Here is a 25008-nt window from a genome sequence, read left to right as displayed (position 1 = left end):
GTTGACGATTCGACCCCTCCTACCACCGGCAACCGATCCGCGGAACGTTATTTACGATATAATTATTTACCGAAGAACCCGCCGACCCGGCCGATTTCGCCCGATAGGAAGGGAACGCAAACGCGACGCCCGCTGATACACGACACCCGGCCATTACGCGCCTAGCTAGTACATATTTCGACGCGGGCTTGGTGTGGAATGGAAAAAGGTATGAAGAGTAAGGGTGTCCGAGAGTTATAGACTCACGTAATGTTCGATTGGCTGCACGAACGAACTGTTCCCCAGGAGGAACAGTCTGAATTATTCGGTGGATACTACGGATCACACCTTGTTGACAAACTTCTTGGGGATTAAACCACTTTTTACCGCCCATTTTGTCGTGGACTTTGCACCTGGTGCTGGTCTGTGTGAGCTAAAAAGAGTGCTAAGTCATGGATGTTTCAGAGACCTTTCCAGATCAGAAGCAATTTCTTCTACAAAATGTATTTGTATACTGTAGAAGTGCTGTAAATTTTCTAGGAGAGAATTATTATATTTCGTAACAGAGGCAACGTAGTGATAGTACAGTAAAGGCTCCGTGAGAGTTGGATACGAAGTTCCTCGTGAGAGTTTCTACTTCATCCCCACCATTGGGGAGCGAAGGGGAGGCCATGGAACTTGTGAAGCGTATAATTTATTGCTCCCCGCTTTTGTTACTTTGGGCAAAAAATAGATTTGTGAGATGTTGAAACCATTCACGGTGCACCATGAAAATTTTGAAGCAGTCCCGTGTTTCAAACTCTGATGGAGCCTTTACTGTAATAATATTTTATCTGTGATGGTCTCACGCAAGAACAATGCGCATTACAGATATCGAGAAGCCCGTAAAAACGTTGTAAATCCGTAATATCAATTGACGAGAGCAGAATGAGCGACCTTGGAGTGGCCTCGATTACCTTCGATTCTGCTAAGTAAATTTTTGTTCGAGATAATTCACTGTTCGCGTACGCTTATATAAAGCGAAATAGGTCACATAACATAGAAACCACATTTTCGCTACAAATACACGGTTCTATATTTTTGACTATGAAAACGAAGCTTCGAAGCATTGACGTTCCATCGGAGTTTCGTGGCGAAACTGCTGGCAAAACGACCGGCCGAAAAAAGTTATTGCTGGAAATAATTACGGATTCCGTGTGTTCGATGTGCCCGTTTGCTCATTTTCGTGTACTTTTTTTTTTTTTTAATTTCACGTTCGCGAGTATCCCCGTGCTCTCATTTCGTTCGATAAACAGCACGCCTTCCACCCCCACCTTCTCCTCTCCGCGTCTACGTCATCGTTAAAACGTCGATAGAAAGGAGGAGGATATATGGACGCGGTAACTTCGACGCGTCGTATTAAAAAGGTATATATGTACCGTTTCCAATATTTGTTATGCAATATCTCACAGGAAAACGAACTTTATCGTTGCCGTTCTGCGGAAACGGCGCGTTACAGGACGCGTGTGAATAAAACGGAAACGGGAGGAAGCGTCTTCGATCCCTATATACGAGCAATAAAGATCACTCGACGCACAATAATTCATCTAAAACTGGATGGATACCCGGTGTTGTTTCGTCGGTATCCGAGAGTATGTAGGTACACACGTATTCTGCTCCCACCGCCTTAAAACGCATTGGAAGTCGAGGTGTTCGGTTAAGCAATTTATTCCGCGATGGTGAACGAAACCCTCGGTGTAAACACGGCATAAAACGTTAGTATGTCAAACGAACAGGTTGCCATACACTGAATATTTTCTACGGATTTGAAAATACTGAGAACAGGTACACGATGCAAAATCGATTGGTGGTTCCGTGTTCCGAGGAATGAATTTGGTGAACGTGGCTTCCCAATTGTGTATTATTTTATTTTATCTTCTAATCAAAGGTATTCGATAATGTTTCTATGATGGTACACCCGGTAGAACGTCAAAGTAGAGATTTATGTGCGTTGTACAGATAACTGATCATTCTATATACCATGCGATGCTTGAACAACGATTTATTACTAAACTATGCATTTCACGCGTTTGAAACAGAGGTGAATGCTTGAGGCTCGTTAATATAATGAAGCTTCTACTGTTATTGTGAATTAATCAAACCCAAAATGGAGGGTACAACAAATTTCAGTTCATTTAAATAGATCTCCGTACTTTGATTTTCTATGGCTTGTAGTTTACACCCAGATGAATTCAATATGGTTATATACGTGACATGACCTTAAAACGACCCTGGACTTAGAAATTTAAGGTCGGTGAAAGGAAACATAAACGCGCGCGCACACGCATATATATTTCAATTGAATTTCATGTTTAAACCGAATCACCGTGTACATCCAACTATGTCACGCGTAGTAAACTCGAATTACAAGACTCCTACGTGTTCCAATGGTAACGATACAAACTTTAAAATCTCCATCATAGAACAGCAAATATCACAACATTGCTACCCACGCTAACTACCCACACACAAAAAATAAATAAATGCGTCAATCAAATATTTGATACCCGGAACTATCTTCTATAAACCAGGACGCCTGGCCCCGTTCGCCAGCAATGAAATCGGCAAAAGCATCCAAGTGACATTCTGCTTTGCCCTATGCGCGTCGGGAGCACCCAGACAATGCACTTGTGACCTTTAGGAAAGTGGTTTTAAAGAGACAACGTTGACGACACTTCGAAAGGGGAAGCTCCTGGACGAGTCAATAATCGTACGTGGTTTCTGCGTCAAATGGTGACCTTGAAAATGCACCACACGCCAAAGCCGCAGAAACGGAGGGAGATGTATCTCAGAGAACGATAAATCTCTCGGGAAAAACTCAGGGATGAGCACCACTGGATCGTGAATCGATGATTTAAGACGCGTTCCGTTAAATGGTTACGTATGTGTACGTATTAAGAGAACGTCTATCGTGGGATGAGACTGGCCACTCCCGCTAGTCCAACGACAAAAAAAGAAGATACCGCTGGCATCTGGTGTGTGACATAACCTATCACAGTGATCCCTTTATCGAAGTCTCAATCGCATAAACAAATGGGAGCTACTTGGACGAGAGACGACGGTACGAGTCGGGAGATTTTACGGTCGTAGTAACGTATTCAAATGCAAACGTTTTCACGAGTTTTCGTAACGTCTGAAATCGTCGATGGAGAAGTCGAAGTATACACGCGACTAGTACGCGTGGTGTGGTCATTGACGCATCAGGTGTCAGTCACCTCGAAAGGGTACGCGGTCTCACGTGTGCGCCTTGTACGTCGTTCCTCGAAAGCGATCTCGAGTCACGTGCCGCCAATTCCATGCGTTTTATACGGACACGATTCTCGATGGACATGTACGTAGAGAAAACTAGCAGGGAAAAACTCACCCAGTTTTTCACAACGGACGCGATGCAGCCGATTCTCGTCGCTGTTCCCTCCTTTGCGTACCTCGTCCTCTTTTGCCAGGCCGTCTCCCCTTTTCCTTTCACCGTTTCGCAACGTGTCAGCGGAGGAATCGGTCGAATACCACGTCGTTCCGGGACGAGTCACTTGTCACGAGCGTCGAGAATTCACCGCGACCCAAGAGAAAACTCTTCAGTTACGCGTACCGGCACGAACACACTGCGAAACACGGCACGGACACGACTGCTCCACACCGCATCGTGGATCAGCTGCTACTATCGCAGCGCTGCCGCGCGTCACGGCACGCGACCGAACTAAGTGGTGGGGGAAGGGCGGGAACGCGAAACGCAAGAGCAACCATTGGCCGGGCCGCTTGGACCCGAGTGTACCGTCGAGTGAGGTCGGAATTTCAAACCGCAGATATCCTTCGATCGATTAAAAAATTGTGTAAATATCGCATAATGCGACAGAAATCACCGTGGTTTTATGAGATACATTCGTGTCAATACACAACTTTTATAGGTAACATGCATTTAGCATAGGTAATAATACACTTTAATCGTGGTATGTGTGTAAAGAAAGTTATTAAAAACTTGTACACATAGAAATTAAATATCTATTTCGATGATGTAAAATTATTTATATTCCTTGCATTCCCTTGAATATATGTTTATGCTGCACTGTTAAATGAAAGGTTAATTTAATTTCATTCTGGTACACGAATTACATTCATCAATGCGCATGACAAGGTATGTTGCGCCATCCACAACAAAACTATGAAGTTATTAGCCACTTAGTACAATTTGTAACCACCAGATGGCGCAACAGCAATTCCACATGTCAAAAAATTAAATTTACATACATATTAAAATACAAAGGAGATAGTGGTATTACCCTCAATTTACGATCATTAATAGAGAATAATGCAATCAGAAAATACATACATATGAGTTTTTTCAAATTTACTGGCATCATCTGCGGCCCATTGACTGAATTAGTTTTCAAATTCTTTGTGCAGAGTTTCAGTCAATTACTCATAGATAGCGCCACTATGCAATTGTTGTGAAATTCCACTAAAAAATTTCGTACTTCTTTTATTGCTATCATTATTTATACATATTTGTTTAAGAACAAAAACCAGAATTGAAATAAAGTTAAAGTTCTTTTCTATGTAGGTGTGTTCTTATACCACAGACACAGACGAGGTATAGAATAGAATTATCATTTTATGGGCTTTGTATCTTATGTTCTGAAATACCGACCGTGCAAACAGTCAGACATATTTTACTGCCCTCTACGTTATGAGAACGGTGAATTCGTGAATTACAGTAGAAACCCAATAATTTAAGTCCGTTAATTGATCATTTTTCTTATAATGTCGTGTTAATGGAATTCAGGAACACCTAATAAACTGTATAACAATGATGCTTGGCATGTAGAACCCTAATTTAGATTTTCCAGTATTAATGAAGGTTATAATCAGTTGTTTCTAAGGATCTGGAACTAAACAGGAAGATATTTATATTTTGAGAACTAAATATCGAGGTCCGACGTTTAAAAATTTCAACAAAAATTAAATATAGTCACATTCCTTGAAATTTCTTCTAGAAAATACGGATCTTCGAGCATGGTTCTTTTTGATCAGTTATATGTACCTTATCATACGAAACACTATTCTTTAAGCAACTAAAAGGATCAATATTTAGAATTTACAAGACTAATACAACCCGTGCTTAAGTCTCATCCGCAACACTAATTCAATCCGCGATTTTGCCCAATATTGATGGTCGTTGGGCCGATATGACGGCCAATATACAAACTACTACTACAATTACAAGCGAGTACAGTGAACAAATATTTAATAATGACTCCACATCCGAAGATGCAGAGCCATTCGTTGCTGCCCTCTTGAGTACACAGTTTGTGCTGGGCCTCTTCTTTTCTTCGGCGGTTCGCCCCCTGAAACCCTCATGCTGCTCGGTTGTGGACGACCAACGACTCGAAGAGTCTGTATGATCGTACCACGAGTGCAATCGAGCAGGTCGTTCGTTTCGACAATCCTATCCTTCCGACCGCGACCGCGACGACGACCCCCTTGGAGTTCGCCGAATTTGAAGAATCGAAATCGAAATCGGAAGCAGACAGCATGCTCCGTCTGGACCAGTTTCGAATCGACGCTACAAATTATCCCGGTAGCAGGACTATCACGCGAAACTTACGCGAGCCTACCCGAGCCTACCCGATCAAAGTATGTGATAGCCTGCCCCGGGCCCTACCTACTTACAATCTAATCGTACACATTCACACACCAAAAAATATGCTACCTACCTACCTAACCCTATATTTAAAAAGAATTTGGCAAAAGACTCATTCTGACCAACACACAACACTCCACGGTTCTCAAACATGCGCCCGGGTGCAAATCAACCGGACACCTAGAGAGGACGTCCCGGGACGCCTCCGACACCCGAACGTGATATTCAACTTGCACACTCTAATGTACGTACCATTTTCCTGAAATCGACTGGCAAATGCTAGCATCCATTGCGAGAATAGAAAAATTGTTTAAGCAATATACGTATACCTAGTACACTTTATATCGTTTACGCGTTAATTTTCTCGTCTGATAGCGAGATACTCTAAACCGGTACATATTCCATGGAAATTTTATTATAAACATTGTATAAAGCATGGGATACGTACGACCGATAACGGAAATTGCGCGAAATTGTTCCACGGAACAATTACAGATGAAATGTTAATTGATAGAAATCTAAACGACGCAATTCCACTGCCTGACCACACACACACATAAGTGGAAAATACGTCGTGCACGGTAAGCTAACGCATTGCCAGTCGCATAGACATGTTATTATTATATGAAATCAAATCATCGTTCCCCGTTGCTCTCGCCCAACCAAGTAGCACCTGGGCACGTGAAAGGGTTCGAGCAACGAACACGGAATAATTATCCTGAAAATCCTAACTAAAATAATTATTACTTTTTGCTGCAACGGGCTACTTCTCTTTGATTCTTATTCATTTCATTTTGCAATAAACGTGACTCGACTTTGTATTAATAAAAATTGAAAATCAAAGATTGACTATTTATTAATATTGTAGAATTTAGTTATGAAGACTCTAAGCAAGACTCTGCAATTAGATAAGTGACTCTATGTATTGAATAACCCTCGGGCGATCCCGTCATCAAAGTCAATATAAGACATAACATAAATGTAACAAACATGTCACTTTGACGCAGAAATCTACCCGTCGCGAAACGCCTTCTTGTACATGGTCTGTAATATCATATTTATCCAGAACGTTACGTTTTAGCTTCATCCATGTATATCAAAATACACTAATTAATTTTCATTTCTGTTTTCGAGCAACGTGGTAGTACGTATTTCTGATATAATTCAGTACAAACTGTTAATCTAGAATTGCATATTCTCAATGATGCTTCATGAATATTCTTATTTCTATTAAAACTATCAATGAAGACAAAAATATTAATCTCAAAACTTCTTCACAGTAAACTGATATATTATATACTGTATTCAAATAGTAAATAAATTTAAGTTACATTCATTTAGTTATTTGTCTACAAATGACGGTATAACTGTTGAAAATAATAATTAACAGACTAATAGGTGGAATAAAATGTTATTAAATAGTAACTACCATAAAAATTAACTCCAATACCAAAGGTGTCCAAATGCCGCCCACGAGCTACAAGCAATTACAAGCTTCCCCTCGTAGGTTTCCCTAATTACCGACCTCAGATTGACTCGAGCGAGTCAATCCAAGTCCCATAGTCAGGGTACCTCCGGAGGGAAAGAATGCTGCTCGCAAGAGTAGATGGACACCTCTGGGTCTGCCCTTTTTTAAAGGACAGAATACAAATACTCATTCCTTCTGAGTTTATACGTCTACCATACTAATATGTTTATGGAACACTACATGCTCGTGAAACACAGTAGTACCTTCCCTACATTTAACGCTCACACTCCATTGAAGTGGTCGTGAGTACACGCCAGTACGTCTCGGTACTCTACCCGTGTACGTAACCGTATGCGTTCTTTGCCATTGGCAATGAAAACACCGGCCACGATAACTGGAAATCGCAATGCACTTTTCAATGGTCATACATACACAACGTCTACGTTTTCCCCTCTATTTTAAACATACCGGTGTGGTTTCTGTTCTTTCTACTCTATATTCGAATCTACCGTTGATATTTATTTCACACATTAATAAATTGAATATTATTCTTTTAATCAGCTGACCGTTATTTATAGACTATTGTGAATACATTGTATTTTCTATATTCTGCAATTTTCCTTACATAGATCGTATTTCGTTTTACATTCATAAATGATATCAAACGATTGTATTAAAATGACTATACTGAAATTATTGCACATATCATCATCACACTACTGCATTTTCTAGGGAAATAAATAACATACTACCACGTTCTCAATATATACTCAATTAATGAAAAAATAACAACTGTTTAAGCAATAGAATGATCTCTATTGAAATATCAAAGATTAATATCTCGTGTTAAATTGAACACTTAAAGAAAGTACATCATAACCAATGTGATTTCGTCTGTATGATGTTCGCCTTTAAGCCGAACATAAAATATTCAACTCATACTCTTTTAATACAAAATAGTTATGAATTATATTACTAATAATAAACGCGGCGTACAAGAAGACCATAACCTAACTAAGAAACACAACACATGAATGTTACTACTCGCGGATATGCAATCGTAGGATTGCATATCCGTGTTCACTGTACTCGCCAAAAGCACGTATACAACCAGTCGCCCGTGCCGTTTCGGACCAATCATCCTACGACATGATTGGGAACTGGAGGAATAAAAACATGCACTCACCCGATGACTGAAGAGCTCCCTATGACACTCGAAGAATCTCAAAAAATGGTGTAGCTTCGTCCGAGGACATCCACTGTAGTGGACATTCATGCAGCATCTGATAAATCTGCAAAAATGGAACAGAACTCGTTATAACCTCTTCTCGAAATTCTAGCTGTTTCAGTTAAACAGTGTAAGAAATAAAATATAAGGATACTTACAATCTCTATTTGTAGAGCTTTGCCCAAAAACATCCTCTTCGGTGATGCACTGACTCTACTTTCGCGAACGAGTACTTTCAAGTAGCAAAAAATGAAAATAAAAGACTATTGCGACCGAAGACACAGACGACGAACAAATTACTAGTTTCGCGGCTCAAAAAGCAAAGAAGACTGTCCCGAAACTCTGAAAGTAATTTGAGATTGTACGCAACAAACACTGACTCTACTTTTCGCGAAGATCATAACACTCCGCTGAGATTCTAATCGGGGCCAGTTTGCTCCGCATAAACAGAAAAAACTTCGATGTAAACAAACACTGACTCGACTCGACCGTCTTGCACGCGGCCACCAAATACTGTGGAAAAAAGGGGGGAAAAGAAATACAATACGGCGCACGTGCACCGGCTTATCCTTTTTATTTTGATATACTACCAAGTGTTTATATTATGAAAATACTGTCATTCAACGATAAATATTCAAATATGAATTTAACTACGCAAAGGTACCATTGTTAAAAAATATTCTAAAATAATTTTCAAATGTTTCAATATATTACATTCATTACTGATATATATTTGTTATTAATATATTATATTAAAGACATTTGTTGTTAGAGTTAAGAATGTTCGTTATTTCTGTCTACATCGCGTACCGAATTTTATAAATATTGAGAAAATCGTTGCAAGTATTAAAGCTTCGTTATTTACGTAAGCTTCTATGAGCATCGTAAACTACGCAGCTTCTATATGTATAATTAAACTTACAACTGAAACCATATATAAATACAAATACGATAACATCATAATGATAAACTCGAAAAATTATTAAAATTGAAACGATTTCGCGACCGAGATGCAGTAAACTACGAGTATTTCGAATTGAAACTTCTGGAATATTCCCGTTTAAATTTCCTAATGGTCAAAAAAGAAGCCATTTTGAATGCTTCAATTGTGCGTTTGAACGCGAAATATTTCTCGAAAAAATTCTTGTTTGCTTTCAGCACAGTTAATCAGAAAATCGCGTTCAAGTTTACGGTCAAAACAGTAAAAGTGTACTAAAATAAAAACATGTAGTGGAATATAAACTATTTTGTTGTAATACATCACCAGAATTCACCTACTTCCCGCCAAATTGCGTCTAATGGGATTGGCATCGTTGGCGCGTCCTTTCTAGCCGGAATTCTAAAACAGAAAATACACGTTAATACCAAGTAATTATACTAAATTAACAATGACTGAATCACAACAAAACAATTATTGACTCGAGGAGTGTCGCTAAAGGTTGCAAATTAAACAAAAACTGCGTAAATACTAATTGGTACCGGAGGAGAACAGAAATCGTGAAACCAGTTCACTTTATCCAGCAATAACGAGATAATTTACGATTATTTAGAGTGAATTGTATAGATATTAAACGAAAGTAACGATAGAGTGCTAACGAAGATACTAATAACATAAAGAATTTAAAGCGAAAAGTAATAATACTTACTTCGCCACGAGCGAGATCACTACACGTCTAATCGGTCCAGCTCCCCTGAGACGAATGACCGTTAGGCTGGCTTACTGGCTATCATTGGTTGATTCGGTTATGTATGAGGCCTGTGATTGGTGCGTCGGTTGGTGAAGAATGTGAGGATTGGTCGTCTCTCTGCTCGTCCACGTTCTATTTGAACGAAATAGAATATTTACCGCCAAATTATATTTCAATACATTTTTCTTATATGCACCCGAGATTAATTCAGGAGGGAATGACTATCATGAAAGGGAAACAAAGAGGCACACACTATCACCGAAAATATGATATTCCAATAGGTTTTAGATGGAAAATATTAACTTTGCTGCCGTCTTCTGCCGAAGTTTTCAATCCTCCAGTGGTTCTCGAACGCCATCTGTGAAAAATATATCCCGCCAATTTGACAATGGCGCCAAAGTTTATGAAATACAATCTGACAGATATTCCAATTAAATAATTAATAAAAACTATTTTTTATGGAGAAAGCTTGACTAGCTGAGCTCTAGTTGAGTCGAAGTTCATTATTTAATTACTCCCTTACCAATTGCCAGAAGGTAATTGAATGTACCTATTAAGATTTTTATATCACGTTATCAAATAAAAAAAAATATAAAAATGAATAAAAAAAGAACGTCTAGCATTACTACAATGTCCATTAACGATGCATTTAGAATAAGTTATCTTATAGATAAGTGAACAAATATATACTTTCGCGCGTCATATTTCATCAGTATTATATTCATCCTTTAAACCGAAGCATGGAATATTTTTATTCCCACCAAATCATATTGGATACACGTAATATGAATAAAATATATAATGATCCATTTGTGCTTCTAATACTCAGAATTCATGCTTTCTTGGTAACGTCGGGTATTGACACTGAAATAGTAAGAGGGCTACGTATATAGCTTTAGGCGCGAGAATTTCTGTTAGACAGATCTGTTCATTTAATGACACTATTAAATTCAGTAGTTTATTGACTTTTATAGTACGAATTAGCACATAGTTAAAATACATTTCTATTCAACATTCTTATAGAATCAATAAGATCCCCAATATTTATTCATGTAAGAGGCCTAACTAACCTATCCCTGAATTATGAAAGTGAGCATAATGTCATTGTAACTAATTAATCATTACCTGGATTGATAACACTTTTTATGTATGTAATTAATTTATATATTATTATAACGCAATCTAAAATCAATCCTATGGCCTAATTCATTTACTAAAGCTTTGTAATATGTATAATGGAGTAATAGTTACATATTTTTTGTTTTTTTGTGTTAATAGGATATATATTGAATAAGTATCAAGAAAATACTATTTACCTACAGTTTCCTTTCTTCAAATAAAAGTGATAGTCATCATTTTTTACCAACATGGTAAATGAAGAGAGTCAAATTGATCCGGATGTAAATCTTTATTTTGTTGTGCCTAGCAAGTACAAGACTGAAGATAATTGTGTTGAAGATATGTGGCATGCATATAATGTTAGTATATGAATCTTTAACTTTGTATGCATATTTAAACAACAGAAAGAACATAGTTTAATTAATTACCATTTCAGAAATGTTGTGAGCATGACTTACAACCAATTTGGGTTCATGAGAAGAAGTGTAATAGTATGAAACCTGTTAAAAATGATGTCTTTATAATGGAGGAGTTTAAAGGTGATACATTTGAGAAACTGAAGACATTTAAGTGTCCGTGAGTAAAACCAATTGCCATAAAATTTGCATATAATGGTGACCATTACATATTCTTTAAGACTATTGTTATGTCATATTGAATATTCATTAATTTCTACAGAGTAGTTGGCCCAAGATGCTTGTTACTTTGCTTCATGAATGGGGAACCAATTCCAGAAGGTACAAGTCCAGTGTATACAACAACTATGAGGGGACTTTGTATATGTGCTTCAGGTTTACCTCCACAAGAAAAAGTATGTCTTTGATATGTCATTGTTTATACGCTATTCCAAGTACTTAACAATCTAAAAATATTTACAGGAATATATAGAAAAATTGGTGGAGTATATGGGTGGTATTTTCACAAAACAATTACGCAGCCGTGTAACACATCTTGTAACAGGATCTGTGATGTCAGCAAAATATGAGGTAAGCTTATTAACATATTACAATGGAAACAGTAATTCTTTATCATTGATCTTTTCCAACAGACTGCTATAGATCTAAAAATACCAATAGTTACAAAGGAATGGGTTGAAGCAATTTGGGACATAAATTTAAAGGAATTCGTTAAAGCCGATGACAGCATGTTTGACAAATATAAAGCTTCCGTCTTCCTGAATTTGATAGTAACATCAACAAATCTTCCAAAACGCCAAAAAGAAGAAATTAAACAATTAATTAATAATCATGGAGGGGTAAAATATATAATTTCTCTGTTGTAGTCCCAAATTTTTAGCATTTATTTATATTACTGTCCTTTCAGACATTTATGGGTGCTTTAGATGGTTCAAAAGTTAAAGTTGTACTTGCACCTGAAAAGAGTCCAATAAGCGAAAAACTGAAGTATGCAAAACAAGCAAACATTGCGTGTTTAACACCAAATTGGGTGTACGAAAGTGTAAAAGTGGGCTATGCATTGCCTTTTAAAGATTTCCTGATTAAATCGTTAAAAGCGTGTTCCACTCCGGAGAAATCACATGGTAAAAATATTCTGGTTTATTCATTTTGACACAGTTGAACAAAAATTAATAATGTTCTTCATACTGTAGCATTTGACACATTTGATTGTTCCACTATAAGTTCCATACCTTGTGATGTGCAGCAAGATAATTGCGTGGACGAAAGTTTAATAACAACAAGAAGTAATTTTTCTACCATGGACTCTTTATCTAGGGATAGTAATGGTTAGTAATAAATTGTGAGAAATGTGCTCTATTTCAATAACAGTCTGAAGTTTACCTAAATTTGCAGCTAGCTCAGTCGCCGTATTGGATAGACTTACATTCAGTGAAGCAAAGTCGGCTGGTCCATTTTTAGATGGATGCAATGTAAGTGATTCGCATATGCATTGTAGACTGTCATTTCATTAATTGGTCCTTCATCTTTTCAGATTTATCTTGCTGGAATTGCGTCCAATCAAAGAGACAAGCTTAATAAAATATTAAATGTAGGCAGCGCAACACGACTGGACGATATATCGGATGCTCTAACGCACGTTATTGTTGGAGATGCAAATAAAGCAACTAGTGAGCTCAGAATGATGAAATCAAAAGGATTATGGTATGCTATTACAGACTTTTAAACCTTCTATTTTATATTCTAATATTCTAAACATTTTATATAGTCCTTATATTTTAACTTTGGAATGGTTGGCTGAAAGTATCAAACTGAAACGACCTGCACCAGAGGAAAATTATTTGTTTGAACAACAAAATAACATAGTACAAAAAGTTCCAGAACCGCCATCTCCATTAAGCAAGAGAGTAGGTATGCAGTATATCCAACAAAGACACAAATATTTGAAACTTATATATATTTCAGAATTTACAAATGTTGCAAAAACCGAAAAAAGTTCCGATACCATCTTTCGACATAGATAAAAAAATGGCAATGTTAAAGAAAGAAAGAGAGTCTGATCTTGTACAGCAGTATCTTCAAGACACAGTTGGTAATGTTATCAAAGAACAATAACTTGTATAATTTTAGAAGAAAAAGATTCAAGTCAGTAATTCACTTTTTATATTTAATCTAGTTGCAACAAGTGAAAAAACTATACAAGAATTTCTCAAACCACATACACCTACAGTGGAAGAGAATAATGATAAAACATTGATCAATGATCGTAAAAGTGTAGCAAGGCAGTCAGAAAATATGCTCCCATCTGATACACTTAAAAGCAAATATGGTGCAGATGACAGCGCAGTACCAATTAGTCAAACGTCGACTCTAAATGATAGGCTATTTGAAGGTAATGCTATGTACATGTTTAGCGACTTCATGTAAACATGAAGGTATGAACAGTTGTAAATTGATACTATGTGCAGGACACACGTTCGTCGTAACTGGCTTTACCGAAAAAGATAGTTATGTGGCAGAAACTATTGCAGCAATGGGTGGGCAAATTGTTACAAGCTCGTTTGCTGGTATCCCAGACTATGGCGTTGTACCAAAATGTGGTGCACCGTTGAAACATACCGTGAATGAAATTGTTACCGATCTGTTTATTGTAAGTGTCATATTTGCATTCCAAAATCGTATGATTACAGATTACTTAACTGGCAAACTATTTTATAGGAAGACTGTGTAAACCAGGAATTAATTATTGAAATCATGTATTATCATAGACCTTTGTCTATAAAGAAACATTCAAATCCATTATCGGGCTGCGTTATCACAATGAGCATGTATACTGGTGTAGAACGAACGTACCTTGCAACATTAGCTACAAAATTGGGAGCAATGTATTATTTTTTTATTGTTAAAAAATAGCCGCGGTAAACAACATATTGTAACATTATTCATTGTAGGTGTCAAGATATCTTTGTACGTAAAACCAACCTTGAAAGAAACACTTATGGAAGTACACATTTGGTCTGTCCAACGCCGGAAGGGAACAAATACAATGCAGCAGTGAAATGGAAATTACCAGCTGTTACTGCTGATTGGTTAAAGGCTTGTGCAGTTCAATCAAAACGCGTTGATGAAACCCCATATCTTGTAGGAGAAACTATAGGTATGTAATAGTTTACTAAAACATTATTATAATTCCTACAAATACGTGCATGAATTTTTATATTATTTAATTGTAGCTCCTGAAAGGCCAAATGAAACTAGTACCACGAATACAAGTACATCTAAGTCTAATGTCGGTGAAATGTGTCCTCCAACTGAATCATCAGCTAGAAACATTATTACTCCAAAGCGTCATTTACCGAATTTACAGGTAAGTACAATTCATCTATCTATAGTATAGAAACACATCATCAGGTATTATTTAAATCTTACTGTAGAGTCAAGAGGGTAGTTCCGGCGAGACTCCGCTAATAAATAAAAGACTCAGCTTGCTTATGAATAAGACACCACAATCGCCGTTTCATGTGTCCACGCCAGAAACACCCTATGGTCAAGTGTTTAAATCAAACCCCTCGCCAGACACAAGGAAAGGTTGGGTCAAATGGGTTGACAATTTCCCAGACTTACGGGTAGAGGAACCTCCCTTAAAACGAAGGGCACTTAGTACTGTATGTATTTATTTACGTTTTTCATTATGTATCAAGCATGTTATTCATTTTAACATGATTGGATTTATAGCCTCTTTCCGAATTAAAAAAACAACTGTGGCAAAAGTTGAAAAATCAAGGCCAGAATGAAAGCGTAAGTGTTTGTAATTATCTGAGTATAATCGTGCAATATATTTACATGTTTATGAGAATTTCAAGCTGTTTCAATATAATAGGAGGATGAAAATGAGACATTGCATACCGACAGTACTCAACCATCAGCACCAGAAACTCCTGAAGCCAGAAAAAATTATAGTGAAGTTCCCATAACTACACCTATTAATAGAAAATTGCAGTTTGCCAATGAAAATAGTCCACTGCAAAATAATGAAATTAATATGTAAGTTAGTGTTTACATCGCCACAATCTTATAATTGAAGTAATTCTAAGAATTATCGACCACTGCGTTTCCATTATAGGCAAATTGCCCAATTGGATCAAGTACTTCAAAGGACGTCAAGTACACCTGAAAATAGGTATTCTCTCTCTGGAGAAAATGCAAACACATATAACGCAGAACCGTCTGATCCTATACAAAAATGTAAGTATGCTTTATCTTATTCTTACCATCTAATAGTTTATCTATCATATATTCTTTACAGTTATTGTAAAAGACTCTCAACCCATTGATGCTATTGTATGGGAAGACCCAAGTCACTCAAAACAAGTAAGATCTTCTACTTTGATTAACTAACGTCCGTGATATCGGTTTTACTGATACGTACATTCGTAGAAAACAATCTACGATGAACAGAGTGAAAGTGCTGCGCATAATAGCCACACAGTAGAAAATGAAGTAGAAGAGGAAGAAGAACAGCCAAAAGAACCAAGCCCTCCAAAAAAATTGAGATTTATGCTTTCTGGTATAAGGGTATGTTGCAATAGTTACAATTATAGATATAGTACGTCTTTTTAACATATTTTTTAACAGGATAGAACAGCATGTGAGCAAGTAATAAAAGACCTTGGTGGCGACGTATCGTTAGACGCTAGTTTCGACATGAGTGCAACGCATTTGCTTTGTATGAGACCGTCTAGAAATGAAAAAATGCTAGGTAGCATTGCGTCAGGGAAGTGGATATTGCATTGTATGTACTTGCAAGATTGCGAACAAGAAGGAAAATTTCTTGATGTCGGTATTTCTTATTGATTATTATCTAATACGATGTCACAATACCTTTAGTACATAACACTATCTCTATAAATAATTTAATATCATTATTAACAGGAAGAAAAATATGAGTGGGGGAATCCGAAAAGCAAAGGTGTGATACCGGATCCTGCTGCAGAAGTCGAAGAGATGATCGCGGCCGCTGCTCATAAATGGAGACTTAAATTATTAAAGGAACCAAACGGCCCATTTCACAACATGGTGGCGTTGATATTAGCTACAGGGGAAAAGTATGATCAGTTTAGAAGACTGGTTGAAACTGGAGGTGGTAAAGTTGTTCAGGCAAGGTAAACCCATTTGTTATAGAACACATTCAGTTTAGAATACATTAAGTATAGAATACATTAATAAGCTTCGTTTCAGACCACCGTATGACACAAGTCCAAAAGGGAAAAAGATCACTCATTGTTTCGTTAACGCCAAACAAGTAAGTCAACCAATCGATTGGGCAATGTTGGCGAGTAAAGGTATCCTTTGCTTCATGCCACAATACCTGAGTGATCATCTAACTACGCGAACGCCATTAAATCCACGAGAATGCGTGATCCCTGAATTTAAAAAGTATTTAGCGTTACTACCGAAATAAAACGATGGTAATACACGGCTTTTACAAGATTCTGTATCATAACACTGAAAATTTGTGTGTACATAGAAGGAAATATATTTGTCATATTTTATTAATTATGGTGTTTCTTAATTTGGGATTGTATAGTGTCATTATTTACAATTCACAAGAAACTATTTGTTCTGAACATTGGAACGATTCTTACAGTTTTGTTAAATTTAATCTAAATCCGTCTGGTACTGTAAGGAAAACATTACTGCGCTCGATTTCATACTTAAATGTAGGGTCTAACGAAACTTCATAATCCTTAAGGACTGTGATTACTCCCATGATAGACTGCATTGTACCAAGTCGTAAACCTACATTTTGGTTAACAGTAAAAACATTAAAATTGTACTAGAAAACCGAAGATTCTATCTTAGTAGATACATAAAGAATAATATTCTTACCGATACAAATTCGGGGACCTTCTCCGAAAGGCATATATGTGCATTGTTTAATATTACCCTTATTTTCGTCGCTAAATCTATCGGGATCGAAACGATCCGGTGTAGAATAAAATTTCGGATCCCGATGAAGACCGTACAAAGGCACATATATTGGTGTTCCTTTTTCTATAATCATATCAGTACCAGGTATCTACAAAACATGAGAAAGCAGATTTAATTTCCAAAATACCAACCATTTCAGTGTCTCAAAAAAAAAAAAAGAGTGACAGGCCTTTTGTTTATACATATGTACGCGCAGGTGTTAGATAATCTCAGTAAACGAACACTATTCATGGTCATGGTCAATTACTACGTCTTATTAAATATGTCATCATGCGTGCTGTGTATGTTCAATTACTCATACGTGAGCGTAATACAAGATTAAGGTTTAATTACGCTTTTCTTAAATCTTGTGCACCTTGTAATTCGAAGTGGCCACTCGATCCAGAATTGGAGCTGGCGGATACATTCTTAAAATTTCTGAAATTACTTGATTAACGTACTTCATGTTCTGAATACTTTCGTAAGTCAGTTCTTGGGTTTCCAATATCTGGAGAATTTCATTTCGTGCCCGTTTTTGTAAACCTGGGTTCCGAGCAAGTTCAAATAAGGCAAAACACATTGTGGCCACGCTGGATTCGCGACCAGCAATGAAGAAAATAGCTGCTTGACTTACCAAGACATCACCCTTCAACTCTGTAACCAAATTATTGTTCGTTGAAGAAATAATAGATGACAGTTACATTATAGAAAATTAACAGATTTTCACTAACTATAATCGTTCTCTTGTTTATTATTCTTCAGCTCAATTAGAGAATCAATTAAGTCCCCTCTTTTGGTTTTTGTTATCTCTCTATTATCCATGGAATCCCAAAACACTTTACGTAAGTAGTCCGTCGCACTACCTAATATTTTTTTGCCCATAAACGACGAAATATACGGGAAGAAGAACATAATGGATAACTGGAGGCCACCAAAAAACGTCTGTCTTAATCCCTTTTGCGCTTTAAAGAAATAATAAAGAAATTAAGAAAATCCCTATAATATTGATACCAGGCACTTTCATATGCATACCTCTTCGGAAGAATTCATTATTGTTAGTATCGAAAGAATTTACACAGACTCCAAAAGCAACCGAAGATATAATATTTGTGGTGTACTTCATTGTAACATCTTTCATCAACATAGTCTTCGTTTTTGTCCCATCGGAAAATTCATCATGCAAATAGTTCTTCATCGTATCCGCGGTTTCAATTATTAAGTAAAATAGCTTTTTCATTTTTCCACTTGTAAACACTGGCGTTATCTTGGTCCTAATGAACACATTATTTCAATCAATGTGAAACTACGAATTCATTGTATTAACCAATTACCATTTAACTTGGTTTAATAAACTTTATACCTCAACTGTCTCCATTCCGGGTTCTTGATCGTGAACAGATTCGAACTACCGATCTTATCGGAACGGGATTCAGCGGTGAAGAAACGATCCGGGAAAACATTGAAGTCTTTGACTAAAATCTGCTTGATTAGTTCCGGATTTCTCACCAGTAAGAAGGGCTTCTGTAGAATGTAGATTCCTAACACGTCGCTTTCAGGAGCTTCAAGGTGTAATTCACCAACTACAACTGATGGAGATTTTCGAAACAGTATTCCATCCTCTAAATTACCATAGAACCAGTGTGTCCGCAACGAAGGAATGCCCAGTCTCTTCCAGTAGGTATGGTTGTATCTCGTATACAGGTAGAAAATCACCCAAATGGCAGTAACAGCAAAAAGAAAATTCACAATAAGTGCAATTAACGCCATCATCAACTGCTAAGGACTTGGCGTATCCAGATTCTCTGCAACACTGATTTCAATTGGACATTTATAGACTTATATAAGTACAGACATTTGAGTAGCTCATATACACGCAATACGCTGTGATACTATTCTCTCAGTTTTTTCATGCTGCTATCTAATATTTATCGGAGATGAAGACCTCTCTTGCTTTGAAGATTAATGATTCAGCACTTGTGACCCATACATTGCTTTTTATAAATTCCCGCAAGTTGTAATAATGGTGTTTTAGAGATACTAGATAACATGTATCGAAAATCACACGTGCACAGAAGATTTTTAGTAGCTTGTGTAATACTGAATAATGCATAGAATATTTTTTAACTCCATTTTCTCTGAATGCAAGTATCAAAGTACACTATACGTACTTGAAATAATGACTCAATTTTTTGTAGAATTTATAAAATATAGAAGATTACTTACGAGAGATTTATTTTAGAGTCTATGATACACGAATTATACATATTTATATATATTTATATATTATTATTAGTACAATCTTACACAATTCGATAAAGATCCTAGTATAAACACCGCATCGTCGAACGAAATTTTTAAATCCTACAGGTAACTATAGATACATACTCTTCGTTTCTTTCATCCTTCAAGTATATTGACAAGTTAAGCGTATTTTTCGAGGCTAAATTGTTTCGTACTAATATTTGTAAAGTCAAAAAAAAAAAAAGACACCTTCTGTAAAATACTTAATCGTTTCACGCGAAGTAAGATATTAAAATCGAAACATATACTCCTTAATCGAAGTCACATCCTCCAGTACTAAAAATCTAATATCGTCGAAATCTTATGGATCTTAGAAAGCAAATTATTCTGTGACTCGGGTTATAATTTTGAAGAAATTAGAATGATAAGTAGGTCGCTATTTTGCAGCATTTACGACTCTGATACACGTAGTTCTGGCTGTTTGAGGTTTGCAGATAGAAGATTTAATATTTACGGCAAAAAATATATTTTTCGATAACGATAAAAATATTTTAACGATTCGCGATTATTAGATCTACTTTTATCAAGAGTTGTACAAGATGTTACTCATGATACCCATGTATCATGTGATACATAGTGTACGTATTATTCATTTACAGCAACGCAAAACAATTTCCCAACGACACACAAGTTTCACAAAATGGCCTCAAACAGTAAAAGCATCAAAATTCAAAGCTAATCAACTAATCGCTCAAACTACCTTCAACTATATGTGAGTAACGTCTTTTTCCATTACGTAAAGCGTCGCTGTACACACACGTATCGACAGAGCAACCCGCCGGACATAGACAAGTATCTCACAGACACTACAGTTGAATCTTCTCTCAATACATTCGAGGATAGTTGATTATTGATCTATACATATTTTCGCAATCGTCAACCGTGTCACTGGCAATTGATAAACATATATGACGTTGCAAATAATGCTATAACAACCCTATAGTAATGCTATCTCATAACTGACGAAACATAATGATGTGTAACAGAATTCCTGCAAGTTATTACTATTATGCACAAATTCGGCCAGCAAATTTTGAAAGACGATAAAATGATAAAACTGGATCATATCAATACTGATCAAATTATGAAAATGTTACCGATCATTTCAATGCATCACACTTCGCGAACAGAATATTAAATTATTTTAAAAAAAAAAGGTACTTCTCACAACATAGACGTCAAAGGCATTACTTGCACGAATATTGCAGTCAATGTACTATGTAAAAAAAATCAAAGACTGATTCTAATGAAGATCGAGATAATTGTAGTCATAAATACGTATAATATCTTTTGGAATGTTATCATTGATTTGATACGTCCCACCATTGAGTCTCCATTTCAACGTTCTTTCTTTCAATCGGTGTGAATTTGAACAAACAACATCATAATCCTTAATCGACACGAGAAACAATTATCAAGCGCATTCACTTCGGTTGAGCATCTTGTTGAGTTTGTGGTTGTTGCTGCTGCTGTTGCTGTTGTACTTGTTGGGGGTGAACAGAATGCGTGATAGTCTGTAATCTAACTTGACTAGGCCCCGGACTACCTCTCGCAGTTGTGACAATTGGTTTCCCTTGGGCAGGCGCAGCTTGTCGCAATTGCGCGCTGCTTGCGGTCACGACTTGAATCGTTTGTTTCAAGGCAGCTGACGCGACCGGAATTACTCGCGTCTGCAACGAGGATTTCGCCAAAACCACTTGCCCTGGTTGAGAAACCGCTTGTCCAGTAGACACCTGAAATAATAACATATCATATGACGCATTTGAAACTGTGAGAGAACGAAGCAAAATGAATAGTTCTCACGGACATGTGCAAACTGTTGCATCGCTGATGGTTGAACATGCTTCATCACTTGTTGTATCTGTTGCACAGTCATGGTCGCCGGCAGGGATTTCTGCTGCACGATAAGTTGTGTCTGAACGCCAGTTTTGGCAGCGACTTGCGTCAGCTGAGCCACCTTTTGCGCCGGCAATTTTCTTTGAGTGATAATTTGGGGATGCAGAGCAAGTTGACGGATTTGCTGAGGTGTCGCGGTACGGACACCAACGTTCGCAGCTTTCACCAAAGTAGCGACAGGCGTGCCACTAGCGGAAGTTCCGGCTTGCTGTACTTGTAAACCAGCTTGTGCGAATATTTGTGCCGGCGTGAGACCGGCTTGCGCAGGTACTTGTACCTGAGCTACGGCTTTCGCTTGCTGTTGCAACGCTTGTCGCTTGATCAGGGCGGCCATCTCAGTTTCTGATACCGTGCGTGCCACGGTCTGCTTTCCAACAGACGCTTGAGTAACAGTGCCAGCAGCTAGACCCTGTTTCATCAACGTAGCTCTCTGCTGTGCGGCAGCAGCAGAAACCGCCACCGATACTTTCTGACCACTCGCAGCCTGTGCCTGCAATACCTTCAACTGCTGTTGTCGCAGAAGAACTTGTTGTTGTCTGTAATATTGTAGTTGTGCAGCAGTCAGCGTTTTACTACCAGAAGCAGTTGCCACGGTGACCCCAACAATACCCTTTTGAGTGGCTGCCGGCGAATTCTGTGCAGCGGACACTAAACTCGCGGTTGCAATTCTTTGGGCAGCTTGAAGATTGGCTACGCTAACAACCGTCGGTGTTGTCCTTGCATCTTGCATGGTCAATGTTACACCTGGCCGAGTTTTGACTGTCGAAGCAGCAACCGTTGTGCCGCATGTGGTAACGTTTGTCGTCATAGTTGTAACTGTTTTCATAGTTGTCAACCCTGTCGTTGCAACAGTAGTGACGACCTGAGTCAACTGATGCACTTGGGGACTACTGATACTGGATATAGTTTGCTGTGCTTGTTGTTGTTGTTGTAGTTTAATCTGCTGCTGCTGTTGTTGTTGCGCTTGTTGTTGCTGCTGCTGCTGCTGCTGTTGTTGTTGTTGAGCTTGCTGTTGTTGAGCTTGCTGTTGCTGCTGCTGCTGCTGTTGCTGTTGCAGTAACCGAGCGGCTACTTGTTGCTGCTGTTCAGCCGTTAATACCTAAGTATGCAAGAAATGCGCATGTTATGAAGTATGCCATGATTCCAATAAATAAATTTAAACATTCCATTATACTCACAGCATGCTTAAGTTTTTCCTTCGCGATCCTATCAGCACGCCTTGTCGCAACTTCTATGGGGGCTAATGGATTATCATACTGAATGCCACATTCAGCTAAAACTGCTGCGTTGGTAGGGTTCTTCATCAACGGATTAACAAGTAACGGTTTAACGGTGGGTGTTCTCTTATTGGACACAGATTTTATGGTATCGAACCTCTGACAGCACATTAACGTAAACGAATGATTTTTATCCTGATTATATAACTGGGAGGTTTTCATTGGTCTGTTAGTTTTACTTTGTTGCTAAAAGAAGACGAACAGAAACATTATGAGTATTTTTAACCAGCGAACAGTCCACTTAAAACATACAATAGAAAGATCGTGATATACCTCGGACACTTGAGGCATCTTATAAACGCCTTTCTGTTTCTTTTGTTTTTTCGGTGTGGTATCGTAGAGTAACTTCCCTTCTTCTCTCGGTACTATAACCGATTCGTATCTGCTTCTACACTGTTTGGGGGACCTGTATATCCGAGAAGTATTGTTCACTATGTCTGCAACCAGATCCCAATTGGGCGTGTGTCCAGGCGACAAAATCATTAGATTCAACGGCAATCCTTGATAGATCTGAATTGCTTGAAGGAGGGCCCAGTCTTCGTGTATCATCCAATCTAAGACATGCTCTTGATCTGTAGAAGATTTCGATACGTGCGACGGCTTTATGCCTGGTAGTGGAATCGGTGGACGAACAATTGCACGATGCTTGTGCAATTTCATATCACGACGCATTTTCATGAGCGCCGGTGATGGCCGATCAAACAATGATCTCGGCGCGTAAACAGACTCTTCTTTGTGTCGCATTTTAACCGCGCGTCGTCCTGCGGAAACGATTAAGTTTACTACATTATCATTCGAGAAAATAATGTCGCATATGTCTGATACATTACCATCACGATCGCTAATTCCGGCATCAGCCCTACTCCTTTTTTGTTCCTTTTTAATGTATACTGGTGGTAACTGGGCCTCCGACATAGGGGTGTTCTCATAAAGGAATCCCAACGAGTAGTCGATGTAAACATCGTTATCCGTCGTTGGAGGTGTTGGTGGGCACCACATCTAACGATTAAAATAATTACGTAGCCACACTCTCGGAAGAAAATTAAATCGTAATTAGCGTATATACTAACCGGCATCTGCTCCATATTATCGTCCGACAACCATATCTGTAAGATATTAAAGTACTACTATGAGATCTAAGTCGAGGTCGTCGTGTACACCGTATGTAACTTTATATAATGCCGATGAAGTGTAAAAATAATTAGTATCTCCATTCGTTTGTTAACATCTTCATAAATCTTCTGCGTAAATGAACGTCCCAACAGAATACAATGCTGAACAAACGTACTATGATCTTGGAATGTCTTAGGAAATGAATAGGAAGAAGTGCAGTTACACTTTGCTCGTTCAAAGGCTCATTCGTCTCTTTGAAGATCTCAGATATTTCGATCCCGCCTAAGTAATTATTATTTCTCACACGTATCGTAAACGTTGTGCAAGACGCTCAATAATGTGCCTGCTTATACCTTGGCTGACTCCAAGTTTGGAATGGCAAAGGCAGTGTTTTGGTGCCATTTTCGAAATCATTATTTTTGGAGCTTTCATCTATTGCATGCTACATCGTCTAAGTGTCATACAAGAAAAAAAAAAAACAGACATTTTCTTTTTCCTCCGTTATATTTTCTTTAATGTGCGGTCATGTTAGCCTTGCCACACCAAACATCGCGAGAATGCAAGATCAGCGATAAGATGATCTTGATACTAGTTTGTATTCTGCGTATATAACCAAGCACACTGAGCAAAATTTGACACCAAAACGGAACTGAACCTTTGATCGAACAGACTTGGAAACGCACCAAGAAATAAGAGAACACATCGTATCTTCGTAGCAAGGAATATTTTGTTTATTTCCTTCCTCGGAATCACTCGATCATACAAAATACAGGCACGCAACTTAAATATTACAGTGGGGCATACCATTAAACGAATAACTCCTTAAGTCTAGCGATGCAATCAGGTCGTCACCTTGTGAGTTTATGTAATATACAAGGC

The 25008-nt window shown here is 37.8% G+C and overlaps 4 protein-coding genes across 4 annotated transcripts; 1 reads left to right on the top strand and 3 right to left on the bottom strand.

Annotated features, from left to right (window-relative positions):
• Positions 1-11404: 11404 nt before the first annotated feature.
• On the top strand, positions 11405-17128 carry LOC107187826 (DNA topoisomerase 2-binding protein 1). Its single transcript, XM_015576000.1, has 25 exons — positions 11405-11515; positions 11593-11732; positions 11835-11967; positions 12035-12142; positions 12205-12411; positions 12480-12696; positions 12766-12894; positions 12968-13044; positions 13107-13276; positions 13341-13479; positions 13538-13664; positions 13749-13964; positions 14041-14222; positions 14291-14457; positions 14524-14729; positions 14806-14939; positions 15007-15237; positions 15308-15376; positions 15456-15616; positions 15696-15817; positions 15879-15943; positions 16010-16147; positions 16208-16408; positions 16505-16734; positions 16811-17128. The coding sequence occupies exons 1-25, from the start codon at positions 11405-11407 to the stop codon at positions 17031-17033; spliced, it is 3903 nt and encodes a 1300-aa protein (XP_015431486.1). The 3' UTR covers positions 17034-17128.
• Positions 17129-17209: 81 nt separating this feature from the next.
• Positions 17210-19309, bottom strand: LOC107187806 (cytochrome P450 6k1-like). The gene is made up of 6 exons (XM_015575980.1): positions 18903-19309; positions 18575-18813; positions 18274-18504; positions 17919-18196; positions 17462-17651; positions 17210-17371 (listed from the first exon to the last, which is right to left on the bottom strand). Exons 1-6 carry the CDS (start codon positions 19307-19309, stop codon positions 17214-17216), a joined length of 1503 nt encoding a protein of 500 aa, XP_015431466.1. The 3' UTR covers positions 17210-17213.
• A 1902-nt stretch (positions 19310-21211) lies between these two features.
• LOC107187893 (ataxin-2-like) lies at positions 21212-21703 on the bottom strand. The gene is made up of 2 exons (XM_015576080.1): positions 21651-21703; positions 21212-21576 (listed from the first exon to the last, which is right to left on the bottom strand). Exons 1-2 carry the CDS (start codon positions 21690-21692, stop codon positions 21268-21270), a joined length of 351 nt encoding a protein of 116 aa, XP_015431566.1. The 5' UTR covers positions 21693-21703; the 3' UTR covers positions 21212-21267.
• LOC107187805 (E1A-binding protein p400-like) lies at positions 21692-24531 on the bottom strand. Its single transcript, XM_015575979.1, has 9 exons — positions 24483-24531; positions 24305-24411; positions 24087-24122; positions 23847-24015; positions 23290-23777; positions 22918-23202; positions 22720-22838; positions 21787-22635; positions 21692-21704 (listed from the first exon to the last, which is right to left on the bottom strand). Exons 1-9 carry the CDS (start codon positions 24529-24531, stop codon positions 21692-21694), a joined length of 2115 nt encoding a protein of 704 aa, XP_015431465.1.
• Positions 24532-25008: the final 477 nt, after the last annotated feature.

This window comes from Dufourea novaeangliae, unplaced genomic scaffold, assembly GCF_001272555.1.
Source record: "Dufourea novaeangliae isolate 0120121106 unplaced genomic scaffold, ASM127255v1 scaffold112, whole genome shotgun sequence".
Taxonomy (NCBI): domain Eukaryota; kingdom Metazoa; phylum Arthropoda; class Insecta; order Hymenoptera; family Halictidae; genus Dufourea; species Dufourea novaeangliae.
This window is presented reverse-complemented; position numbering and strand designations above follow the sequence as displayed.